Genomic DNA, 20,600 nt, shown 5'->3' with positions numbered 1-20,600 from the left:
AGCTCTTTAAAAGGTGAGAAGGAGGAAAAACACAAATTAGGGAGAATAAGATCCAAAGTAAATATTTGCATTAATTTCTGCCTATTAAAAAGGCAAGTCTCTGAAATAGTTACTATCACAGAACACCAATTAGAGCACTGTGAAAGTTCACTATCAATTGTTGACTCAAATTAAATGTTGCCCTTTTAACCAGTAGTTAATCAAGACAGGAAGTGGCAGGCTTTGTCTGACTTCCACTTCTAATTTACAGTCTTGAAACTAATGCTATGAATGTTTATGAACAATCTGCAAGGGTCACATACCATTCAACTGAGCTACAGTTATAACTATTTAAAGCTTTGGTTGAGCCATTGTTCTTCCTTCTTCTTATCTCTTCCCAATAACATTCTTTTTATAATAGTTATTTGTACTTATTTACTCACCCTTAACAAAGCCAGCTGTGATCATAATCTTTAGAATTATGTGACTACTGTTGTTTCTACTAAGTAGCTAATAATGTGACAAACTCACTGCTGTTATGGAGCACAGCACAGAGAATTCAGAGCTAACTTTGGAACTAGAAGTAATGGAAGTATACGGGCTTTAAACCAAAGCTGGATAATCTTTACCCAAACAAGCCCTGCATAGCCATATACTATGGCAATGCAAGTCACTTGCATCAGCTGAATATCTACAAGTTCCCTCTCTAACTCTTCAATAAATCTGCACTCTAGTGCTGTGCCTGAACGAATAACTAGGTGCACCTTCATGCCAAAGTAACTCCATTCCTCTCTAAACCCAACCAGGTGATGCACCTTCCCTGTATGCTGCTGCATTAGCACTTTCCCCTCTGCACCATCTTCTGTCGTCCTAAGCAGACACACTCAAGGGACCCCCACAAATGAAACTGCACCAATATAAGACTCTCTCAACTCCTGTGGCAATCCACATTGTTGTCCCCCTGCAACTTCACGTCAGCACTACGCTTCTCAGATACCAGTTGCTACCTGTGGTTGACTACACTGTAAGTCTCTCAAAGACATCTAGAATATGGCAGGTCATCCTTCCCTCTTTGCGTGAAAGTGACCACGTAAGTCCTAAAAAGGTCTTAGCATCAATATTTGTGTTGGACTCTTCTCCTTATTTTCTTCTCTTTTAGAGACTGCACTCTGAAATAAATTGAAACACAAGATCCGACTCTACTAATCTCTCTGCCCTCAAACACTGAACTGGGAGATGAAACTGCTATGCAAGTAAGCATCAATACACAAAATTATTTTATATAATTAACATGCACGTAAGGAGATGTGACAAAGGCCAATATCATTATGCTTTGCAGTTTAAGTCAGGAAAGGTTTTGAGCAAATGAATGCTGTAGCAAACTTGACTTGAATTTTGAGAAATTATGGGCTGGTATCAGTCTAAGCATTACAAACCATGGCCCAGGGTCTGTGACTCAAAGTTCACCTGTGGACTGCAGAACTAGAAGATCTTTACTTGGCTGCACTGACAAAAGTAGTTGCTGGATTCTGGGAAAGTATGCAAGCTAAAACCTTGCAAGATAACAGAAGTGGAAGTCACAGATAGAAGCATAACAAGTAAGGGTCTCAAAAGAAAAATACAGATGTGGAAAGGTATAAAGCCCTTAAGCTGAAACAGTGCAACTGCACAAGGTGAAGAGCGAGCCTGTGTCAAAGAGCAAGGGAGGCCAAGGCATCCCTAGCTGGTTGACAACTGCTGGCCCAGCAGAGACTTATCGGGTGTCTGCATCAAAGGTGATTAGCATACTATTGTTTAGCCTAGTAGCACACTTTTTTCTTGGTACCTACTCCACATACTAGTGAATGTATACGCGCTGTACTTTTAAACCACTTATAAAGTCTCCACACACTGCCAAAGAACCCCACTGGGAGGTTTACAATGTGAAATCAAGCAGGTATTTAAGTAGTGTCACCCATAACCCTCGCAAAACTGAACTGCTTAAACTAATTTCTGTTAGGGAATTAATTTAAAAGAAAAACTCATTGTTAACCTTGGAGAAAAGGGAGTGAAGGAGGATAAAAGGATGGACAAAAGCACTGCTATTGTTCAGCATAAAAGCCAATAAACAGACTTAAATTTAGTATTGCCCAGTTTAGAAAAGGTTAATCTTCTCTTCAACACAGTGAAAAATAAACAACTAATTGAGTTTATTTCCTACCATGGCACCAAGCACATCTAAAAGATTTACCAGTCAGATAAGAGGCAGATAGTTTCTGTATTTGCTGCATGCAAGAGTCTTGGTCACTTTTACAGCAAGTCAGGACATAAATGCCAAGGCTGCATTTGACCCTCTTAAATTAAGACTGAACAGTATCTTTGAGTCTAAGACGCAAACTAACAGCTTTGTTCACCCTTCTCTACAGGACACTGCCAAAATGGTGAATTACCTGTTCCCGTTGTTGACCAATAATCTGACCGAAGACCTGCTGCATAGAAAGAGAGTTGTGTGAGTCTTCTCATTTGCCTAAAATCCAGAATTCAGGGTTTAATTCAACCACCAGACTTGAAACCTAACACTAAACTTGGCTGCCCAAGCCCCCTTCATTTGTGCAAATTCTGCAAGCAGCTTTGGAGGTATCACATCCCCAGACATCTCAGCACCTGAGGCAAGAAGAGACTGCATATCAATTGAGCAAATTAAACTGAAGGACTGCGACAGAGGTACCCAGGATGTCATTTTCTCACCCTTGGCCTCAAAGTCTCCCAGCTTTCAGTTGGACAGAGTTGTTCAAATGAAGCTTATTCTGTCCTTTGTTCATGCAACATTTTGTAGCTAATTATACTAAACAGATACTTGAATCCCATATTGCTTATTTCTTCCCCAGGCAGGAATGGCACAGGAGTTCTTTAATGAACAGGCAGGTTTATAATCCTGTTTTTAATCTTTAATAAAGGGGTCACAAGAATCTCATTTTCAATGGAGGGGCTAAAGTTTGATCCATATGGAAACCGTAACCCATCATCTTTTTATAGTTTTAAAGTCAGAGACTACTCCAAATCTGAGCTGCCTACAAAGTGTCAGGCTTAGCTCCTGAATGTGAACATAAGCACTCCAAGTACAGGAAGTTTTGCAGTCAGTGTTCACAAGGGGACTTTGTGCCTTTATTTGACCTCAAATCTAGTTTTTATTTTTCCCTTTTTTTTTTCCTATAATAATTTTAGTATTAGAAGCTAAAGATGCTGGATAAAGATTTTGATTTATTTATACAATTTGCTACTCCAAGGTAAAAGCGTTTGCTTAACAAGGTGTTTCCTCAAGGATATGGATACGTGCTAATACTAACCACTTAGTACAATGGAGTCCATGTCGACTGCGAGGCCCTGAAGACTTCCCACCGAGGTCCGGTTAATGATACTTGTCTGAATGGAATCCTTTAAAATGGCAGCCACACAATCCTCACACAGCACTTGGCCTTTCGCCTGTGGTACCACAAATACGATCCAGAAATGGATAAGAAGACCTCCGTTGTTGTTGTTACTGAAATAAAAAGGTCCTACAGATTATCATCATGTTGGAAGTTTTCTGGAGACTAGACTCTTAATGCAAGCTTCTGAAATACAAATTATGTGGCTCATTTCCATCTTACTTAGTTACTTTGACACACTGAATGCATTTTTTCTCTTAAAGGAAAAAAACCCAAACAAAAGAAGCCCAAAATGCACCCTCCACACCCAGTTGGGGATCTTCACTACGCTGATTTCCTGAGGGCTCCTGACTTTTGAGATCTGTGGAAGTCACAATATCTACTTGAATTAGAGTTGGATTATCTCCTAAAGATCAAAACAGAAATAGCAGAATTATCTTCAGAAATGCAGCACTCTGCATCTCTATGCATCTCACCCTGTATTGTGCACTGCAATGTGTAAGAAACAATTCCTACACTGTTTAGCTAACACATTAGAGGCTGTATATGGTCACCCCAATCTTTACCTCCTATTAGGGAGAAAGACCTTTAAATCAAATGTACCCCAGAAACTCCTGTTTCTGAACCGAAACTGTATTTGGTTCAAGAAAATCGGAGCAACTAATCCTATAGCATTGATTACATACATAGTATTAGAGTAAGCATACTTTTATTGCAATGTAGAGATTTTCCCCTTCTGTCAGTAGAAAATAGTTTTATACTAATAACATTACTTATTAAATACATGTAACTTGGTCAATATTACAGAGTTATGCTCTAACAGCACATTTAATTTGTTAAACTTCTCTGTGACCTATCAGCCAAAGTATCACCAAACCTCTTTAGGGACATCATTTCTGTTTACCTTAGATTGTACTCCTACAGACAAGGAACGGCTTATATGACTTTAGTTTGCCCTTACTTTTGTGAAATGAATTGGTCTAGGTTATAAATGTATTTTGCTATGAGTACATAGCAAAGATTAAATCATAACCACCAAAAACAGGCTTCTCTTGTGGCCTCATTACATTATGTACTGCCCAGCAAAAATGCAATTACATTAACCACAGTTTTACCTGACTTCTGAAACCGTGGACTGCTTATAAAATTTGGAGAAAGAGGAGGCTGTGTAGACCAAGTTCATCTGAAAGAGAAAGTATTAAGATTTAGCATTTCTTAAAATCAGCCATGCCTAGAGATGTTATATGCCCAGGCTTTCCTAGGCACTTCTTTTCTACCAAGTATACGCAATGTGCACACATTTCCAGACATACATCAGCCAAGCTAGGCAGATCAGCAGAGGTGAACACACCAGCTCTTCAATCCATCCATAACAAGTCAAATATTTCCAGGATACATCAAATGTTCTGCCCATGGCCAGCTAATGTGTGCAGCAATGCTTTTTCCAAATAAATGAGTTTTGAAAAGGATGCACATTCTTTGCCCAGCCAATCCCAAACATGGAGGGCTTCCCTATCCCCATGCTGAAACTAAGGGCCAGTCTTCAGGAAGTGAGCACCCATTCATAACATTTTGTGTGTTGCTGCTAAGGTGCAGTTAACAGCATACATCAGAGCTCTTTCCACAGAATCACAGAAAGAATGAGATTCAAAGGGGCCTCTGGAGAGCGTCTAGTCCAACCCCTCTGCTCAAAGTAGGGTCGACTACACTAGGTTGCTCAGGGCTGTGTCCAGTTGAATATCTCCAAGAATGGAGACTCCACAGCCTCTCTGGACAAGCATTTGGTCACCTTCACAGTTAAGCAGCTTTTTCTAATGATTATATGGAATTTCTTGCATTTTGCTTCAGTTTGCATCTTCCCTAACAGCTTAGTATTAATGTATTTCTTTCCAATATACACAGAGTACAATATGGGCGGAGTTCTTCCTTCTCCACATTTCATGCTTTAGGATTGTCTTTCAGGAGAGCAAGCTCCTGATTCTACCAGTTCTTTGGATGCACGTGGTAATACCCGTGTGACAATAACCTTCTTTCCTCCTGATCAAGGAGGCACACTTTAAAGCCACAAGGTGGCATGTACCTCAAGCTGTTCAAACCTCATCCTCATGCTTAAAGGTTAAAATTAACGTCCAAGGGACTATAACACAGATTATTTTGAAGCAAAGGTTGTAAAAATCACATTAATATGAGTCCCTAACTTTCAGTGTTTGGCACAGGAAGTTTGAACAATTATTTTAAGGGCCTAAATAAAATGGGTGGAGCTCAATCTTTCTCCAGATTAGGCAACCAGGGATTTTATATATGACTATCAAAGGGGTAAGGAGACTATCTTGACAGGTTCTTCCACTACTGCTCGGGGGGGGGGGGGGGGGGGGGGGGGCGGGCAGGGGTCTCTCTAGGCCAGCAACCATGAACAAAAGGATTTCAAGGAGAAAAAAAAGAAACACCAAACAAAACCCCCAAATCCCCCCCATCCCCAGTAGCAATTTTAGTCAATAGTGATGTTACCACAAAGCACAGTTTCAGCAACACAAAAATCCGCGGGTGAGCTGAGGCAAAGTTTACAGACAAAAAAGAAATTCCACGTTACTTTCAAGTAGGAGGTGGTGACACTGGCAGTTCACACCTGCTGCTTGTGACCTCTCTCCATGATGTGGGACAATGGCAGGATGCTCTGGGACAAGAGCAAGACAGAGGGCTGTGGTGGGTTGACCCTGGCTGAGGGCCAGGTGCCCACCAGAGCCGCTCTATCACTCCCCTCTTTCATTAGACAGGGGAGAAAAGGTACAATGAAAAAAAAACTTACGGGTCGAGATAAGGACAGGGAGAGATCATTCTCTAATTATCATCACGAGCAAAACAGACCGAACTTAGAGAGGGAATTCATCTAATTTATTACTAAGCAAAACAGAGTAGAGGAATGAGAAATAAAACCAAATCTTAAAAACACCTCCCCCCACCCCTCCCATCTTCCCAGGCTCAACTTCACTCCCGGCTTCAACCTCCGCCCCCCCCAGCGGCACAGGGGGACGGGGAGTGGGGGTTACGGTCAGTTCATCACACGTTGTTTCTGCCGCTTCTTCATCCTCAGGGGGAGGACTCCTCTCATCGTTCCCCTGCTCCAGCATGGAGTCCCTCTCACGGGAGACAGTCCTTCACGGCCTTCTCCAACGTGAGTCTCCTCCACGGGGTGCAGACCTTCAGGAGCAAACTGCTCCAGCGTGGGTCCCCCACGGGGTCACAAGTCCTGCCAGCAAACCTGCTCTGGCGTGGGCTCCTCTCTCCACGGATCCACAGATCCTGCCAGGAGCTTGCTCCAGCGCGGGCTTCCCACGGGGCCACAGCCTCCTTCAGGTGTCTCCACCTGCTCCGGCATGGGGTCCTCCACGGGCTGCAGGTGGAATCTCTACACCCCCTCATCCTTCCTCCATGGGCTGCAGGGGAACAGCCTGCTTCACCATGGTCTTCACCACGGGCTGCAGGGGGATCTTGCTCCGGCGCCTGGAGCACCTCCTCCCCCTCCTTCTTCACTGACCTTGGTGTCTGCAGATGTTCTTACATCTTCTCACTCCTCTCTCTGGCTGCAAAAGCACTCTCTAACTGTTTTTCTCTTTCTTAAATATGTTATCACAGAGGCGCTGATTGGCTTGGCCTTGGCCAGCGGCGGGTCCGTCTTGGAGCCGGCTGGCATTGGCTCTGTCAGACACAGGGGAAGCTTCTAGCAGCTTCTCACAGAAGCCACCCCTGTAGCCCCCCCACTACCAAAACCTTGCCACGCAAAACCAACACAGGGCTCACCAGCGGTTAGAGCTCCGTGGAGAGCAGGGGAAGGGCACGTCCTGCGCTGGTTGTGTCTTACCCCTGCCTCAAAGCACTTCAGCTATTAACATGCAGGACCAGGATAACTAGACTGTCTGCTTTCAAGTCTTGTGATCCAGCTTTTTTTTTTTTTTTTTTTTTTTTTTTTTGAGGGAAAATAGAGGGGAAGATAGAGCTGGAAAACAGGAACACGAGTTCATATTGTAAGATGACAAAAACTTAGCAATTATTCAAAAATCTCTTGGTTGCATCTGACATTTTTGTTTGTTTGTTTAGCAGTTTCCATACTATTGCCTGAAGCCTTACATGGACAGTGCTGCATTTCCTGGCATTAATATCTTTTTCCTCCCTACACCAAATGTCTTTAAAGTCAAATTCCCTTTTAACCAAGATGCCCACTCCTCTCTTCCCACTGTAGAGCAGCCTTCACTGCCTACAACAGAATGCTATTTCTGCTTTGACAGATGCAAGGTGTTTGGGAAGAATAATGGTCCTTAGAATACCTAGCATCAGAAGGAAATGTAAATGTAAATACGTTTGAGATCTCTAGAGTAATTATAGATGCTCTAAGGCAGAAGACTGGCAGCAGATACCACTTTAAATGCAAAAGACTTCATCAGTTTAATGTCTCAAAAGTGGCAATTAAGTTTTGAAGGGCTTTTGTAGAATTCTATTCATAGACCTCAATTGGGGGGGGGATATGTAAAATTTTTAGTAAATGTAGAAGTCAAACAGACCTTTTCAAAACTCAGTTTGTGATTAACAAGCTGAAAGCAGTCAGTTCCCTCCTACCTCGATCGCCACCCGTTGTACATAGCCTTCCGGCGGGGGGGTGGGGGTGCAGAGGGGGAAGGAAAAAAAAAGCAGAACATCACAGCAGACTCAATGGCACCTGGAAGTCACACATCTAGTTCACAGCTCCAATCTTTTTGCCAGCCAAGCAGCCCACTCATCTTACCACATGCTGCACATTCTGTGCCACGGAGAGGAATTCTTTTGACTCCTTCTGCCTATATTCTGGAAGAAACTCTATGTTGGCAACACGAAACAGTCCAACAAAATACAATGCATCTTTGTTTTCTGCCTGAACTGCAAAAAACAGAGACAACAGTTAGCCTCCTTTTTTTTTTTTTTTTATAACAATGAGATTTTTTTCCTGATTAAACTCTAAACCAAATTAATCTACTCAGCCTCATAGTGGAAACTACTACCAAAAGAACACTACATTTTCACAGCCAAACCTTTCTAGATGAGTACTACAATATGAAGGTTAATTGAGCACCTGTTCCCTACACACAAGATAAGATACCACCATACAAATGAACCAGTATAATGAAGGCAATATCAACATCCAGATTCCGGAGCATCCCTAAGGAATCTTAGGCAGTATTAGCATCAGGGGTCTAAAGAGGAGAACGTTGCTTTTATTGCCCAATTAGACACATCTGTATTTTACTCCCCTTTAATTTCTTTAAATCTATTCTGGATGAGACACAAAGGACTTGGCCTGCTGAAGGTCAGGTAAGAAACACAGCGGAAGTCAAAATTTCTGATGAATTAAGTTCATAGGAACTGTTGGGTCTGTGCAATTAGCTAGCACATAAAAAAATGTTTTGCATAACACACACATGCACAGAAAGCCACACTTCCTAAAGCCAGCAGCTATGCCTGCTCTCATAATTAAGTTTTAACAAAGACACCCAAAAATCTTTCAGGCCCCCTTTAAATAAGTTCCATGTTTATTTTAGAAACAGCCTTCAGGACAAGAGAGATCTTAAACCCAACTGAAAGCACTGTTGGGGATAGTGATGTATGAAATTGGCATGAGCTTTCAGAAACTCACCAATGAAAAGCCACAGTAACGTCCAGGTTACAACTCCTAAAATGAACAGAATCAGGGTAAAGAGAATTATTTTGTTTTGAAAATTCCACAGCAACTTATCTTTTTTCTTCAATTTGCCATGCTTTTTCCTTGCCAGAATCCTTCTTGCCAACTTATCTTCTGCAGCTACCATTTGAACTGAGATGTTGGCTACCTAAAATAAGGTGAAAGACAACAACAACAAAAAAGCATAACATTTCTAACAGCAATTGACTGACCAACAACTAGAAGACATTCCCACGTATATTTTTCTCATACTGCATATACACAACTATAACTTCGCAGCAGTTTAAAACTCCAGTAAGAAACTAAGGTCCTTTTCTTCCAGACACTTGCAGATACAACACAGAGTCAGTCCCTATTGCGTAAGGATGTGACAACACAACACGCTCTAGGGTAACAGCTCAACACGCAACAGCTGCCCAGCATTAACCATATGAATGAATGCTAATATCCTTGTGCATACCTCATTAAAGTTATCCCTCTTTAGACCAGAGGGTAGACAACATTGCATTAACTTGCACTGTCTGCAGCTGACATGTATACACAGACAAGTCCTGCAGAACAGCAGCTTGGTAACATAACCTAGCAAGGTGTCTCATGACCCAAATCCTCGCTATGTTTATGCAAGTTTGGGGCAGAAGCCACTCATTCCTCCCTTTGTATGAAGTGGGAGGGAGGGGTTAGCACAATATTGAAATACTCAATCCTTGTTCTAATACCATGGCTTGTAATTTCCCTGCTAAGGAACCAGGAGACAGGTATATGCACACCTTCCAGCTCATGGTCAAATTACACTGCCATTCCATCCCCCCAAAAAAAAATGTTAAAAGCTACTTAGTTCTCAGACAAGAATTGTTCCAATACAAGTGGGCTCAACCCATGCATTCCACAGGAAAAAAAAAAATAAAAAATCTCTGCTTCCTTTCAGGATGAGGAGCAGTGGATATAGAGAGCCTTCTCCTGCATGTCCAGCTCCCTCCAAGAAGTTCCCTCCAGTGAACAGGAGGACACAGCACAGGTGTTGCTGGGACGGGACCTGGACATCCAGCCCCTTGACAGTTTATTTTGAACTACAGTCCCAGATTTTCTAAAGTTTATTCAAAATATCTCCTGACCATCTTATCTAGGTATGAAAGACAACTATGTGACCATTTCTACATTTGCAGGAGCAGTTTCTACTTCCTGTAAGTTTGGTCTGTTCTGGAAAGTCTGTACCAGACATTCCCCGAGGCATTTTCCTCTGCAGATGATAATCAACACATTTAAGCATACAAATAATGTCTATCAGTTGCTGCAGGCACAGCAAGAGCTGTCTGGGGAAGTCTCTGGGATTTCATAAAATTCCCTCTTGGAGATCTCCCATGACAGTCAAATACTTTTTTGTGAGATCAGCTGGAGGTTCAATAATCTTTCTCAAGTCAATTCATTGTCTCATCTCCAAGGTTAGCTGGCAAATTCCTGGAGCAATCAGGGCATTAATGACCAAGCGAACTGGGTACAAACACAGGCACAGCTGTGATACCCAGCTGCCCCAGAACTAGAACTACTAAAAAAACCCCAATTCTTGAGTTTCCTCCTTATATCACAAGTATAACATAAATGACATGATATTGCCACATCAATACGGAACACTCGGGAAAAATATTCCAAAAACATGTTGATGCTAGTAAGAGGGAAGGTCTCAAGAGACTGCCTTAGGAAGTTTGGGTTGTCCATGACTGGAGATGTTGACAAACATCAGTCAGCAATCAGCAGCAAGAATTTTAGTGCAAAGTCTTCAATGAAGCACAAAACAGACTTTGAGACAAAAATACCTGGCTCAGGACCTCATATATACAAAGATAATACTGAACTTTACTATCTAAAATATAAGGAAAAAACTTTTTTTTTTTTTTTTTTTTTTAGTCTTCATCTTTGGAATAGCTTAATTCATTTTAAGGGCATTTTCAAAGTGCATGTCCCCCACCTCACAGCTGATTTTGTGTCACTTCTGGGCTAGGACGTACTTTGCAGTATGTCATCTCTCAGTCACGCAAGTCAGGAATCTCTGACAAAGACCAGCAATAACTGGTGTATGATTTGCTCAAGGTGCAGATAGCCTCACTCTGCTGGGGGACACACTGCTGTCCCATCGCCTATGCCTTTCAGTGCCCACACAGAAATACACCAAAGAGTTCACAACAACACCAGAACAGATGCACATACAACAGCACAGACCTTGACTTGGGCAGATCTGGCTGTTCCCCATGCTCAATAGACCCTTCTTACCCTCTGCAGAGCTGTAAGGGGTAGGCAGGGAGGAGAAAGGCTGCAACAAGCTGCCAAGCTATTTACCATCATTTAATTCTTTGAAGCCTCTCAGAAGGTACACTGCAAGAGCATATGGCCTGTTGCAGACTAACTTGTGCGGACACAAGGCTCATTTTTCATCCCTACTAACTACATGTCACTTGAGGAGGGAGAAGGCTATTAAAGTCAGGAAGTACTCAGCTAAGAGCTGTGCTCTGCGTTATCAGTGTGGGATGCTAAGTTTAATACAGTGGCTACAAAAACCTATGTGCTGATGGAGCTTGATGCCCAAGAAATGCCAAGCATAATTACTAGCCATTTGCAAAAGCAGTGCTGTGAAATAATCCACAAGTGGTTGTTTCCTTCTGCCCAACACTAGTAGAGCCTCATCTGAAGTACTGAGACCAGTTTTGGGCCTATCAGTACAACAGAGATGTTGATAAACTAGAGTGATTCCAGGGGAGGGCCACCAAGAGGTGAGGGGCTGGAAGATCTGACGTACAGCAGAAAGTTGAGAGCCCTGGGGTTGTTTAACTGGAGACAAGAAGGCAAAGTCAGTGTGAGTAAATCTAAGTATAAATTTCCCTACCTCAAGTGGGTTATGGAGAAGATGGAATCGCACTTTTCTCACTTATGCACAGTGAAGAGAGCCACAACAGTCACACATGGCAGCAGGGGAAATTCCAGCTGGAGGGTGGTGTATGTGGGTGTGTAGAGAAAAGAAAAACGTGGGTTTTGACCATGAGGTCCCTGCACTTGAGCTATGCCCAGAGAGGTTGGGAAAACTCTGTCCCTAGAGGTATTTAAAACTCAGTGGAACAAGGCCTTCAGTAAGGGATGTCTGTGTATCACGACAAAGAGAGCATAAGCAGCAGCATCACAAATATCCTGCCAGTCCTGTAGTCAAATACAATGGCTGGCAACCTTTGGCTTCAGAGCTGAGGATGCTCAAAGATGAGAAGAAAAATGAGTAATAAGTAACAGTGAGTAGAGTAATAAGACCTGGTAGCAGACCTTACAGTTTCCTCAAGTAAAATGTGAAAACACTGAACAGGAAGATTTCAGACTCATGTCTTCTATCTAGGTAATTAACTGCACTTGTTTTGCATGTTCTCAAGGAGGACTTAATTTGCCTCTCTCCTGTGATTTTTAAAAAACTTTGAGTACAATTCTGTGTAAGGATGAAAACCAAATCGCCTGTTTGTTTAAAGCTCTGATCTGGCACAAAGTTCCCTTATGCACTCAGGCATTCAATAGGACCACTTGAGACCGCCCGAGGAATGCTCAGTTCTGACATCTGAAATTTGGGCTACTATGGATCAATGGGGACAGTTGCCGCTTTCAATCTTCCCCCAAGAATATTTTATACTTAGTTTTTCTATGTCATTCCTTTTTGTAGCTGTAGATCCAACCAGACATATTTATTCTTAAAAATTAGATACAAAGTTCCTGTCAAGGATCGTTAAAAGACTGCTCAAGATTGACATCACTGGACTGTAAGTATGTACTAGAAACAACTCCTGTCTACATTACATCTATTGCAATCATAACCTTATTTCAAAAAAAAGGCATTTCATGAATCAAGACTTGCATGACAAAGTTCTCTGATAGATAAGATTCATATGAATGTTGAATGCTATTCTCTACATTTAAAATATTTCCCCAGGTTACATTAGTTTACCGTAAACATTTTATAGTACCAAAAAAAGGCAAAGTTAAGCTACTCCCTCAACAAAGATCATAACTCTTAATTCAGCTTTCCTCTCTATTACAACTTAGTTCTTGTATTCTAGAACTGGTTTCCAGTTAAAATTGCCATTTGACTATCACCATACTCTAAATTATTTAATTATTTCTTTGTCATGAGTTAACGCTCATGCAATAATCCCCTTCCGTATTTTCTCAGGGAACAGCACAACACTTTAACTACTTCAATGTTGCCTTTCTTGCCTAGAAATGTGATTTCTTTTTGGAAAAACATGCTGCCATGACACCAATATAAGCTTTTCATATTTTCACAATGACATTACCATTGTTTCAGTTGTCTGAAAATACTTGTTACGAGCAAAGCTGAAGATATATAAACATATGCTGACATTTTCAGATTGAGTTATAAAACAGAAAGTTATAACAAATCAACTGGGATGTTATGATCTAATTCTCAAGTATTAAACTTAAGAGATCTAATAGTGTCAAGAAGTGTATGAGATCAAGATCAAGTCACCTACTTACACTTAGTTCATCTTCAGGTTTAGCTGCTGGGTGATCATTTTTTTCATCCATTCCAGCAGAATTAATTTTATTGCTTGTCCCAGCTGAAAAAGAGCCTTGCACCTTTTCCCAGGCACTACTCCTACTTCTGAAGCCAAAGACAGCTAACAGCAATGTCCAGGACCAAGAGAGGTATCAATTTACTTCGATGAGTTTCCAATTGTAATCTCATCTGCCCTGTTGCTCTTTTGTGAGTATTAGAAGGATGCTATCAAGTAACTTTAGACATCAAAGTCGAACTGAATAAATAGTCTTTTCATAGTCTTTTTAAGCTGAAATAGACTCCAACTTGTTAAAACAAAAATCACAGTGCTAAAAATCTGTCATTAAAACGTCACAAAATTAGTTGCCATAAACAAGAAGAGTATCAAGTAAAAAGTAAATATGAGAGCAAAATAATGCAGCCAAAAGAAGGAAAATACATTTAAGCACCTTGAGTGCTGCAAATAGCAGATAACCATTGCAAACCAAGAAGAGCATTTTGACTCTTTTCTAGAATTTTGTAACATACCTTTTGAACACTCAAATGTTGTTATTTTATTATAACCAAGAAATAAGCTGTTCCAGGCAACAGATTTCATATTGTTAAAATAGATCAGGCTTCAAACTGAGAATCCTTTTTGTAATCAGATGCAGGAAGCCACTTGTACCATAACAGTTCCATCCTATTTTCTGTGGTAATTAAATATTTATAGAGGATGTAAAACAGTACTTTCCTCAATGGATGCTAACTATAGAGCTGTCTTTACTTTTAAGTGGTTAACAATCTCAATGCTCTTGGATCAACTTCAGAAATGGCACTGGAGAAATGCCAACTTTTTATTTAAAAAATCCATTAATTTATCTTTGAAGATATAAAATCCAGACTAAAAATCATAAAAGCCTTAGCTACAGTAGCATAGAGGTATAGAACAGGAAAAATGTAGCCAGGCCTCATAACAGGCGAGCTCCCGGTGTGATCTGCACTCCGTCGGTATAACCAGCAATTGATGACCTCAACTACAAGGCAAAAAAAAAATAAAAATGCTACAGTTAGATAATGTACTTGTAAATGAAAATATTTCTTGTCTGTGTGTTAGTCTTTGGCTGGTGCCCTGAAGCACAATATTTATGTCCTCAGTCAGTGTTTGTTATTTGTTCTAGAACTGCAAGGTATTTTAATCATAGGAAGTGATACTTTAAGCTCTGGGCCTTATTAATACTTTAGTAGCACAGGAAAATCTACTAATTTATTCTGTATTACTGTATATAATTGCTTCCAACTCCCTTTTTTTTTATTAGACATTTTTGAGGGGACTGCCATGGTCTCTTAAAGCGTTCATTCCTGTACTCCTCCCCCATTGAGCAAATACCATGCTGTTTGCCTTGGAAATCTTTGTCATCTGGAGAGGCAGCTTCAAAACACAGTGCTCACATTTATTTTTTCTTCTCCTCGAGCTCTTCCTTAACTTCTGATTCCTGACAATGCTTGACTATGCACTAGAGGCCTCCAATGTAACAAAATAGTTTCGAACAGACAAAATCATCTTGGAAATTACAGGCAATTGAGTTGTCTTCGAAAATCCAGACATGGCATGTAACTGCCATTGACAGAGCACATCATCTGAGATGAAGCAGCCGACCGCCTTGCGTAGCAGCCTCCCTGAGCACTAATAGAGCTATTTTGCCTTGCCTATAAGAACTGAGAATAGCTTAGTTATTTGTATCCCCATCAATTTAAATTAAAACAAAAAGGCTAAGTGAGCACATCTTTTGGCCACAGCATCTATTTATCAGTCTGTGGCATTTTAAGGACAGACAAGCCCCGCTATTCCATCAGTTAATGGTCTCGCACCACTCGCCTCTTATTGGGGCCACTAGCTAATTTTATTCTCAATTTCTTTCTTGCTTATGAAACTGGACAGCTAAGTATGGCAGGGAGAAAGGCAAGTAGTGTTGACACTGTGTACATGAATCATACTACTAGATTAAATATAACTTGTTAGGAGAATCACAGTGCAGTGCAAGGAAATCTGCTGCATTTCAAATAAGTACTATATTAAAAAGATAAGCTTCCACAATAACGAGGTTGACCCAGTTGAGCTAGCACTGAAGCCAACGGTAACACCCTCTACAGAAGTCAAGTCACAGCAGCACTTCAGCCAAGCAAAGGCAATGTTTGTAGCTTTTCAGGTGATGAGACGTGCCGATGTGCAAACTCCCATCTATCAGAGTGCTCGGGCACGTGTGCTTGGATAGGCCGGGCTCAAGCAGAGTTTGACGAGCGAAGTCAAAGCACTTGCTCTTCCTGGTGAATGTGTCTGTGCTCCTCACTGCCAATGACACTTCAGCTGGTGACCTGGTCCTTAATTGGTGCTGAAAGTGGAAAAAGATGAAACTTATAAGTTCCTTAAAGCTTCAGCTTATAAGCAATGCTGTCCATTATTTTGCAGCTAAGGCTCCCAGAAGCTGTTGTGATTATTGGATACCCCATCCTCTATCATCAAACACTGCACCGCATGGAAAGCAAACAGGAAAGCTTTCCTCTTCTCACACAGAAGTCAGTTGCCGTAGCAGATGCCCAGCTGAAACAAGGCCACTGTTTAGTGAAGTGAACCAAAGATATTTCACTCATGTACGCAGGACTGCAGTGTCTCCCCAGGAAACGCTGCGCCCAAGGCCTCCACAAGCCTCATGCCAGCCTGGTCCCAGCGTTTGTCACAAATACATTTCCCTATAAAATGCTAATGCAATATACTTGTCCTGCCTTTCTTTGCACTTGAGTAGAGAATATCTTTGATAACCTGGAAGAAAACCAGCACTGGAAGTTTAACTCCTTGTCTTCCATCCTCTATCTTTCAAAAACCTACCCATGCCGCTTCCTTTCAGCCTTGACTTTTCATCTCATTTCTATTTCTCTGATCATCATCTAAGGAGGAGGACAGAACAAAAAAAAAAGCCTGAAAAAAAACCAAAAAACCCTGGAGCTTTTCCTGCCTTCATTACTTCCAGCTAAAAGACTCCAGCAGAGCATTCAGGCCACCTGTGCCACTGTTACCCCTACTCTATCAGGTCTCAGAGTCCTGTGATGTTATCATCCAGGCAGGGACAGACTACAGCAAGCGTATACAACTTTAAACTGTTAAGGAGCAGAACAGGTTTGGGTTTTGTGGTTTGTTTTTTTTTTTTTTTTTTAGTTTTTGGTTTTAAAGCAAGTAACTTGAATTAACCTGCTATTAAACAGTTAGATTATTTGCACTTCCAAGTGTTAAACAAGTTTTTTCATTCAGTCTGGTGAATTTGAGGTTTCTTTGTTCAGGGGTTATGGGGCAGCTTGACATTCCACCCTCTAGAAGTGACTGACACTGCTGTTGTCATCCCTCACCCACCAAAACTTTTGGTTAAGTAGATTACCCAAAAGACCTACAGAGGTTAATTCAGGAACTGAAAAAACATACTTGACAGGGAGGGACACCAGGAAGTTAGTCCAGTTAATTTGACAAGGAAAAGTTTAAACAAAGGTATTTTTAGTGTTTGAATTACATAGTTCTGTTATTGGCAGGCTGCTCACCAAAGCAAAGTAAATTTTAAGTGCCAGCAGAAGCAGGGCAGTGTGACTAAGTAACTTACAAAGAAAATCTGGCATTCAGAAAAAAAAAACAAAAACATGCACAAGCACAGACAAACCAGTCAAGATTAACCACTAGTGAGGGCTGTTAACCATGAATACAACTGACCGAGAACTGCACTGACTCCTGTTCACCAACTTGCATGGTTCCCTGTTCAAGCTTTTTTTTTTTCCAGAGATGGTCCTGATGTTCTTGCTAGGTCATCACAGTCCCCTCTAACCTTGACATCTTTGAGTACTTGCAGGCAACTGCTCTATCTCAGCTGCAGGGACACTAATCTTCATTAAGGGTTGATCACCAGCTTGACTATCTGCTCATGCCCTTGGGCTGAGTGAAATGAAATAACAGGCAGAAGTTAAAAGGATCTGGACTGATGGAAACAAAAATGAAAGTCTAAATATAAAACTTGTTACTGTGATCCACATAAGCTGCATTTGTTTCTCCTGCCTGCTTATAGGTTCTGCATTACAGAGATTACTGTTTGTATGTCGGTTAGAGCAGCAGGACTTCAAAAGGTTGGATATGGCAGTGTCCTTATGCATCCACTACCACTTAATGACATTGCAAGAACTGAAGAGCTATTAACAGTAGAGAGCTACAGCCCTGCCTGCTCCATTTACAATGTCATCACAAGGCCCTGACTAAAAAAAAAAAAACAAAACAAAAAACAACACAACAACAACAAAATGTTACCATAGTTTGAACTACAGTTGAGGGCTTTTTTTGTTTTGTTTCTAGCTTTTGTGTCTGCTGTGTGGAAGTTCAGCAGAGAGAAGCACCCTTTCTCCATACAGCCTCAACTCAAAGAGCTTGTGAACCTTCCTCCAGCACCATCATGTTGACTGATGGAACTGGATAACATCTCACAGCAACACCACTTGAGCCAGCTCTGTGGACAAAAGCTTTATCTGGAATTTAAATACTGTATTTTTTTTCCACAAGGAGGCCCTACTCCATATTCTTTCAAGCATTTTCAACTCTCCCAATGTTAGACCCAATCACCTCACTAAAACATAAAGTGAAGTTAATCAAGAGCATTGGAGAAATCAGTCTGATCAGCAATTTGCCAAACTGGAGAAGCCACCTGAGATTTGTTTAAGGATCAGTACTTAAGGGTATCACAGCCAACTGAAGCTGATCACACACGTACAAGTACAGTGCCTAGTAATAGCTGGTCACATAAGCTATACTTGCCTACTGCAGTGAAATTTCAGTATCCTTTGTTGCCTGGAAAGCATGGGATGAGATTCCCACGCTAAATCCTTTGTGTACAGTAATGTCAAAGCCTACCAAGACTCTGCACTTCCTCCGTGTAAGAGAGGAGAGCTCAACCTCTGTGTGCCTTGACCTTCAGGCACAGGGAGCTCCCTATATCCACTTCCATATTGGCTGGTTGTCTTCCTATCTTTTGCCTGTCCTGACTTGTAGTGGATTTATTTTAACAGGAGAGAGAGTGAAACACCATGGGGAGTCCAAGTCAAAAGGAGGGGAGAGCTAATTTAGGATCATCTGAGATGCTGGCAGAGCCACCCTCCTACGAGTTTTTACTGCCATGGCCACAGGGGAAAACTGTATGTACAACATGATCCTATGGTTTAAATGGGTTATAGAAATTGCATTTTTCAAGGAGTCCTCATAATACATTGCATTTCAGTGCAGCCTTCCTCCTGAGGATTTTAAAGGACTCCCAAACACCAGGATAAGTCTCAGAAGAGCTTTGCATTTGTAATGAATCCCGATGGAGGAAACATGATTCATTCTGTAAAATGGCAATAGCCACAGCCTTTATCTCAAAGGACAAAGGGTAGTTACAAGCGCCCAGCTTTAAGTAACATTCTATAAAGAGCTATTTTTGGAGTTAATTTTCCTCACTCCAGGGAGCAAAACAGTTTAAAAAAAAATTCCTCTTCTTTTGGAGGACCTGGTTTCCTTTTGATAGACAGGCACTCATCCATCTCAGAATAAAGAGACTTCTAGCAGGCACACTGTCTTTTGTTTCTTCAGATGAGTAGCTCCCACCGGACAGGGGAACAGCTTATCCCAGAGCAGCAGCTTTGCCTTCACAGAGGTTGGGTTCTGGAGAGAGCGTGTGCGTTTCGCTGTGCATTCAGTCTTATTTTTAGACAGCCAAGTAAACAAGCAAATGCCAGTTCTCTTTAAGCAATGTACATTACCGGTCTCCGCTATGAACAACTTCCTACTAATGCGAATAAAGATCCGTCTATTCCTCTTTGCCAGCCAAGATGACAGGACTTTCACCTTCATTTTCTACATATAGGTTTTAAATTAGGAATATTAACTGAAAATATACAAACATAGACCAGAGGGACAACTAAAATTTGTGACCCTTGGTGACAGAAGTAGTTGTATTGATGACGTTAAGGCTGACTGGTTTATGTTTCCATTTGTAGAGGTCATTCATCTTCTCCCAAATGAGGGGGATCCTCCTTTTTCTAATAGAGCAGCTGGTTCCCCCTCCTCAGGATCCCTTCCACTCTAGTATTTTTCTGAAAACACCTTTTATTCTGTCCATCTTTCCCTTGATTTCATGGGTTATTTCAAGCTGGTCATCTAGCTAGTGTTCTAAGCCATTTACTTTCTAATTTGCATTTTTTCCTGAAGACCCATCACATCTACAAAACAGGCAGGTCGGTAGCAGGTAGGAAGTCTTTGCTTTTAGTTTTTCTTTTCTATCAGACCGTATTTCCCTCCCATCTCTCTTTTCAGGTTTAAATAAGGAGTCCAGGAATCAAAAAAATACCTTTGTTTTCTCTGCCCATTACGGGGAGTTGTGTGCATCATCCCCTGCCTAATGCCAGTCGTGACCACTGCAGTTCAGTCCCTGGCAGACTTTGCTGACCACACAGCCTTCTGTTTGGGGCTCACATCTCACCACCATGACATTGCAAGTGAACAAAGAAATCCAACTGTTTCCAGCCTCCATTTTCCAATTCTAATACTCTTAAAAATATCACTACAAGGAAAGGGTTTGTAGTTTAAAGCTCTCTAACCTTTCTCAGCTGGCCTTAATCACACATGTTATACCTACAGCACAGATTAAACAAACATAATTTTGAGAAGGTTGTCCTACACAGAAAACTAAATCACTCCTTTTATTTCAAAAGGATTACAAAGAAGGTAACATTTTCTGAAACTCATTATCTTCAAAACTAAAGATTCATTCTAGATGAATGCTGAAGTTTATGATTCATCCCATTACAGCTAGTACACGGCCTCTTAAAGAAAGCAGTGTTCAGAACTGAAATCTCCTTCTTCCATACCTCCCGCTTGTGTTAGAGGCAGCGTTTATACTTAGTTGAAAGGCATGAGCATCATCACTCC

At 41.3% G+C, this 20,600-nt stretch overlaps 1 protein-coding gene across 1 annotated transcript in view; it reads right to left on the bottom strand.

The window, feature by feature from the left end:
• The window catches only part of TMPRSS7 (transmembrane serine protease 7), a 33,454-nt gene extending 19,777 nt beyond the window's left edge, over positions 1 to 13,677 (bottom strand). The window contains exons 1-6 of the mRNA XM_075767860.1: positions 13,612 to 13,677; positions 9,049 to 9,241; positions 8,164 to 8,294; positions 4,502 to 4,569; positions 3,306 to 3,499; positions 2,409 to 2,447 (exon numbers count right to left, since the gene is read on the bottom strand). Coding sequence (XP_075623975.1) covers positions 2,409 to 2,447; positions 3,306 to 3,499; positions 4,502 to 4,569; positions 8,164 to 8,294; positions 9,049 to 9,241; positions 13,612 to 13,662 — 676 coding nt within the window. The 5' untranslated portion in view covers positions 13,663 to 13,677. The remainder of the gene's footprint in view (positions 1 to 2,408; positions 2,448 to 3,305; positions 3,500 to 4,501; positions 4,570 to 8,163; positions 8,295 to 9,048; positions 9,242 to 13,611) is intronic.
• Positions 13,678 to 20,600: the final 6,923 nt, after the last annotated feature.

This window comes from Balearica regulorum, chromosome 1, assembly GCF_011004875.1.
Source record: "Balearica regulorum gibbericeps isolate bBalReg1 chromosome 1, bBalReg1.pri, whole genome shotgun sequence".
Classification (NCBI taxonomy): Eukaryota; Metazoa; Chordata; class Aves; order Gruiformes; family Gruidae; genus Balearica; species Balearica regulorum.
Note: the sequence above shows the minus strand (reverse complement) of the source record. Positions and strands in the feature narration are given on the sequence as shown.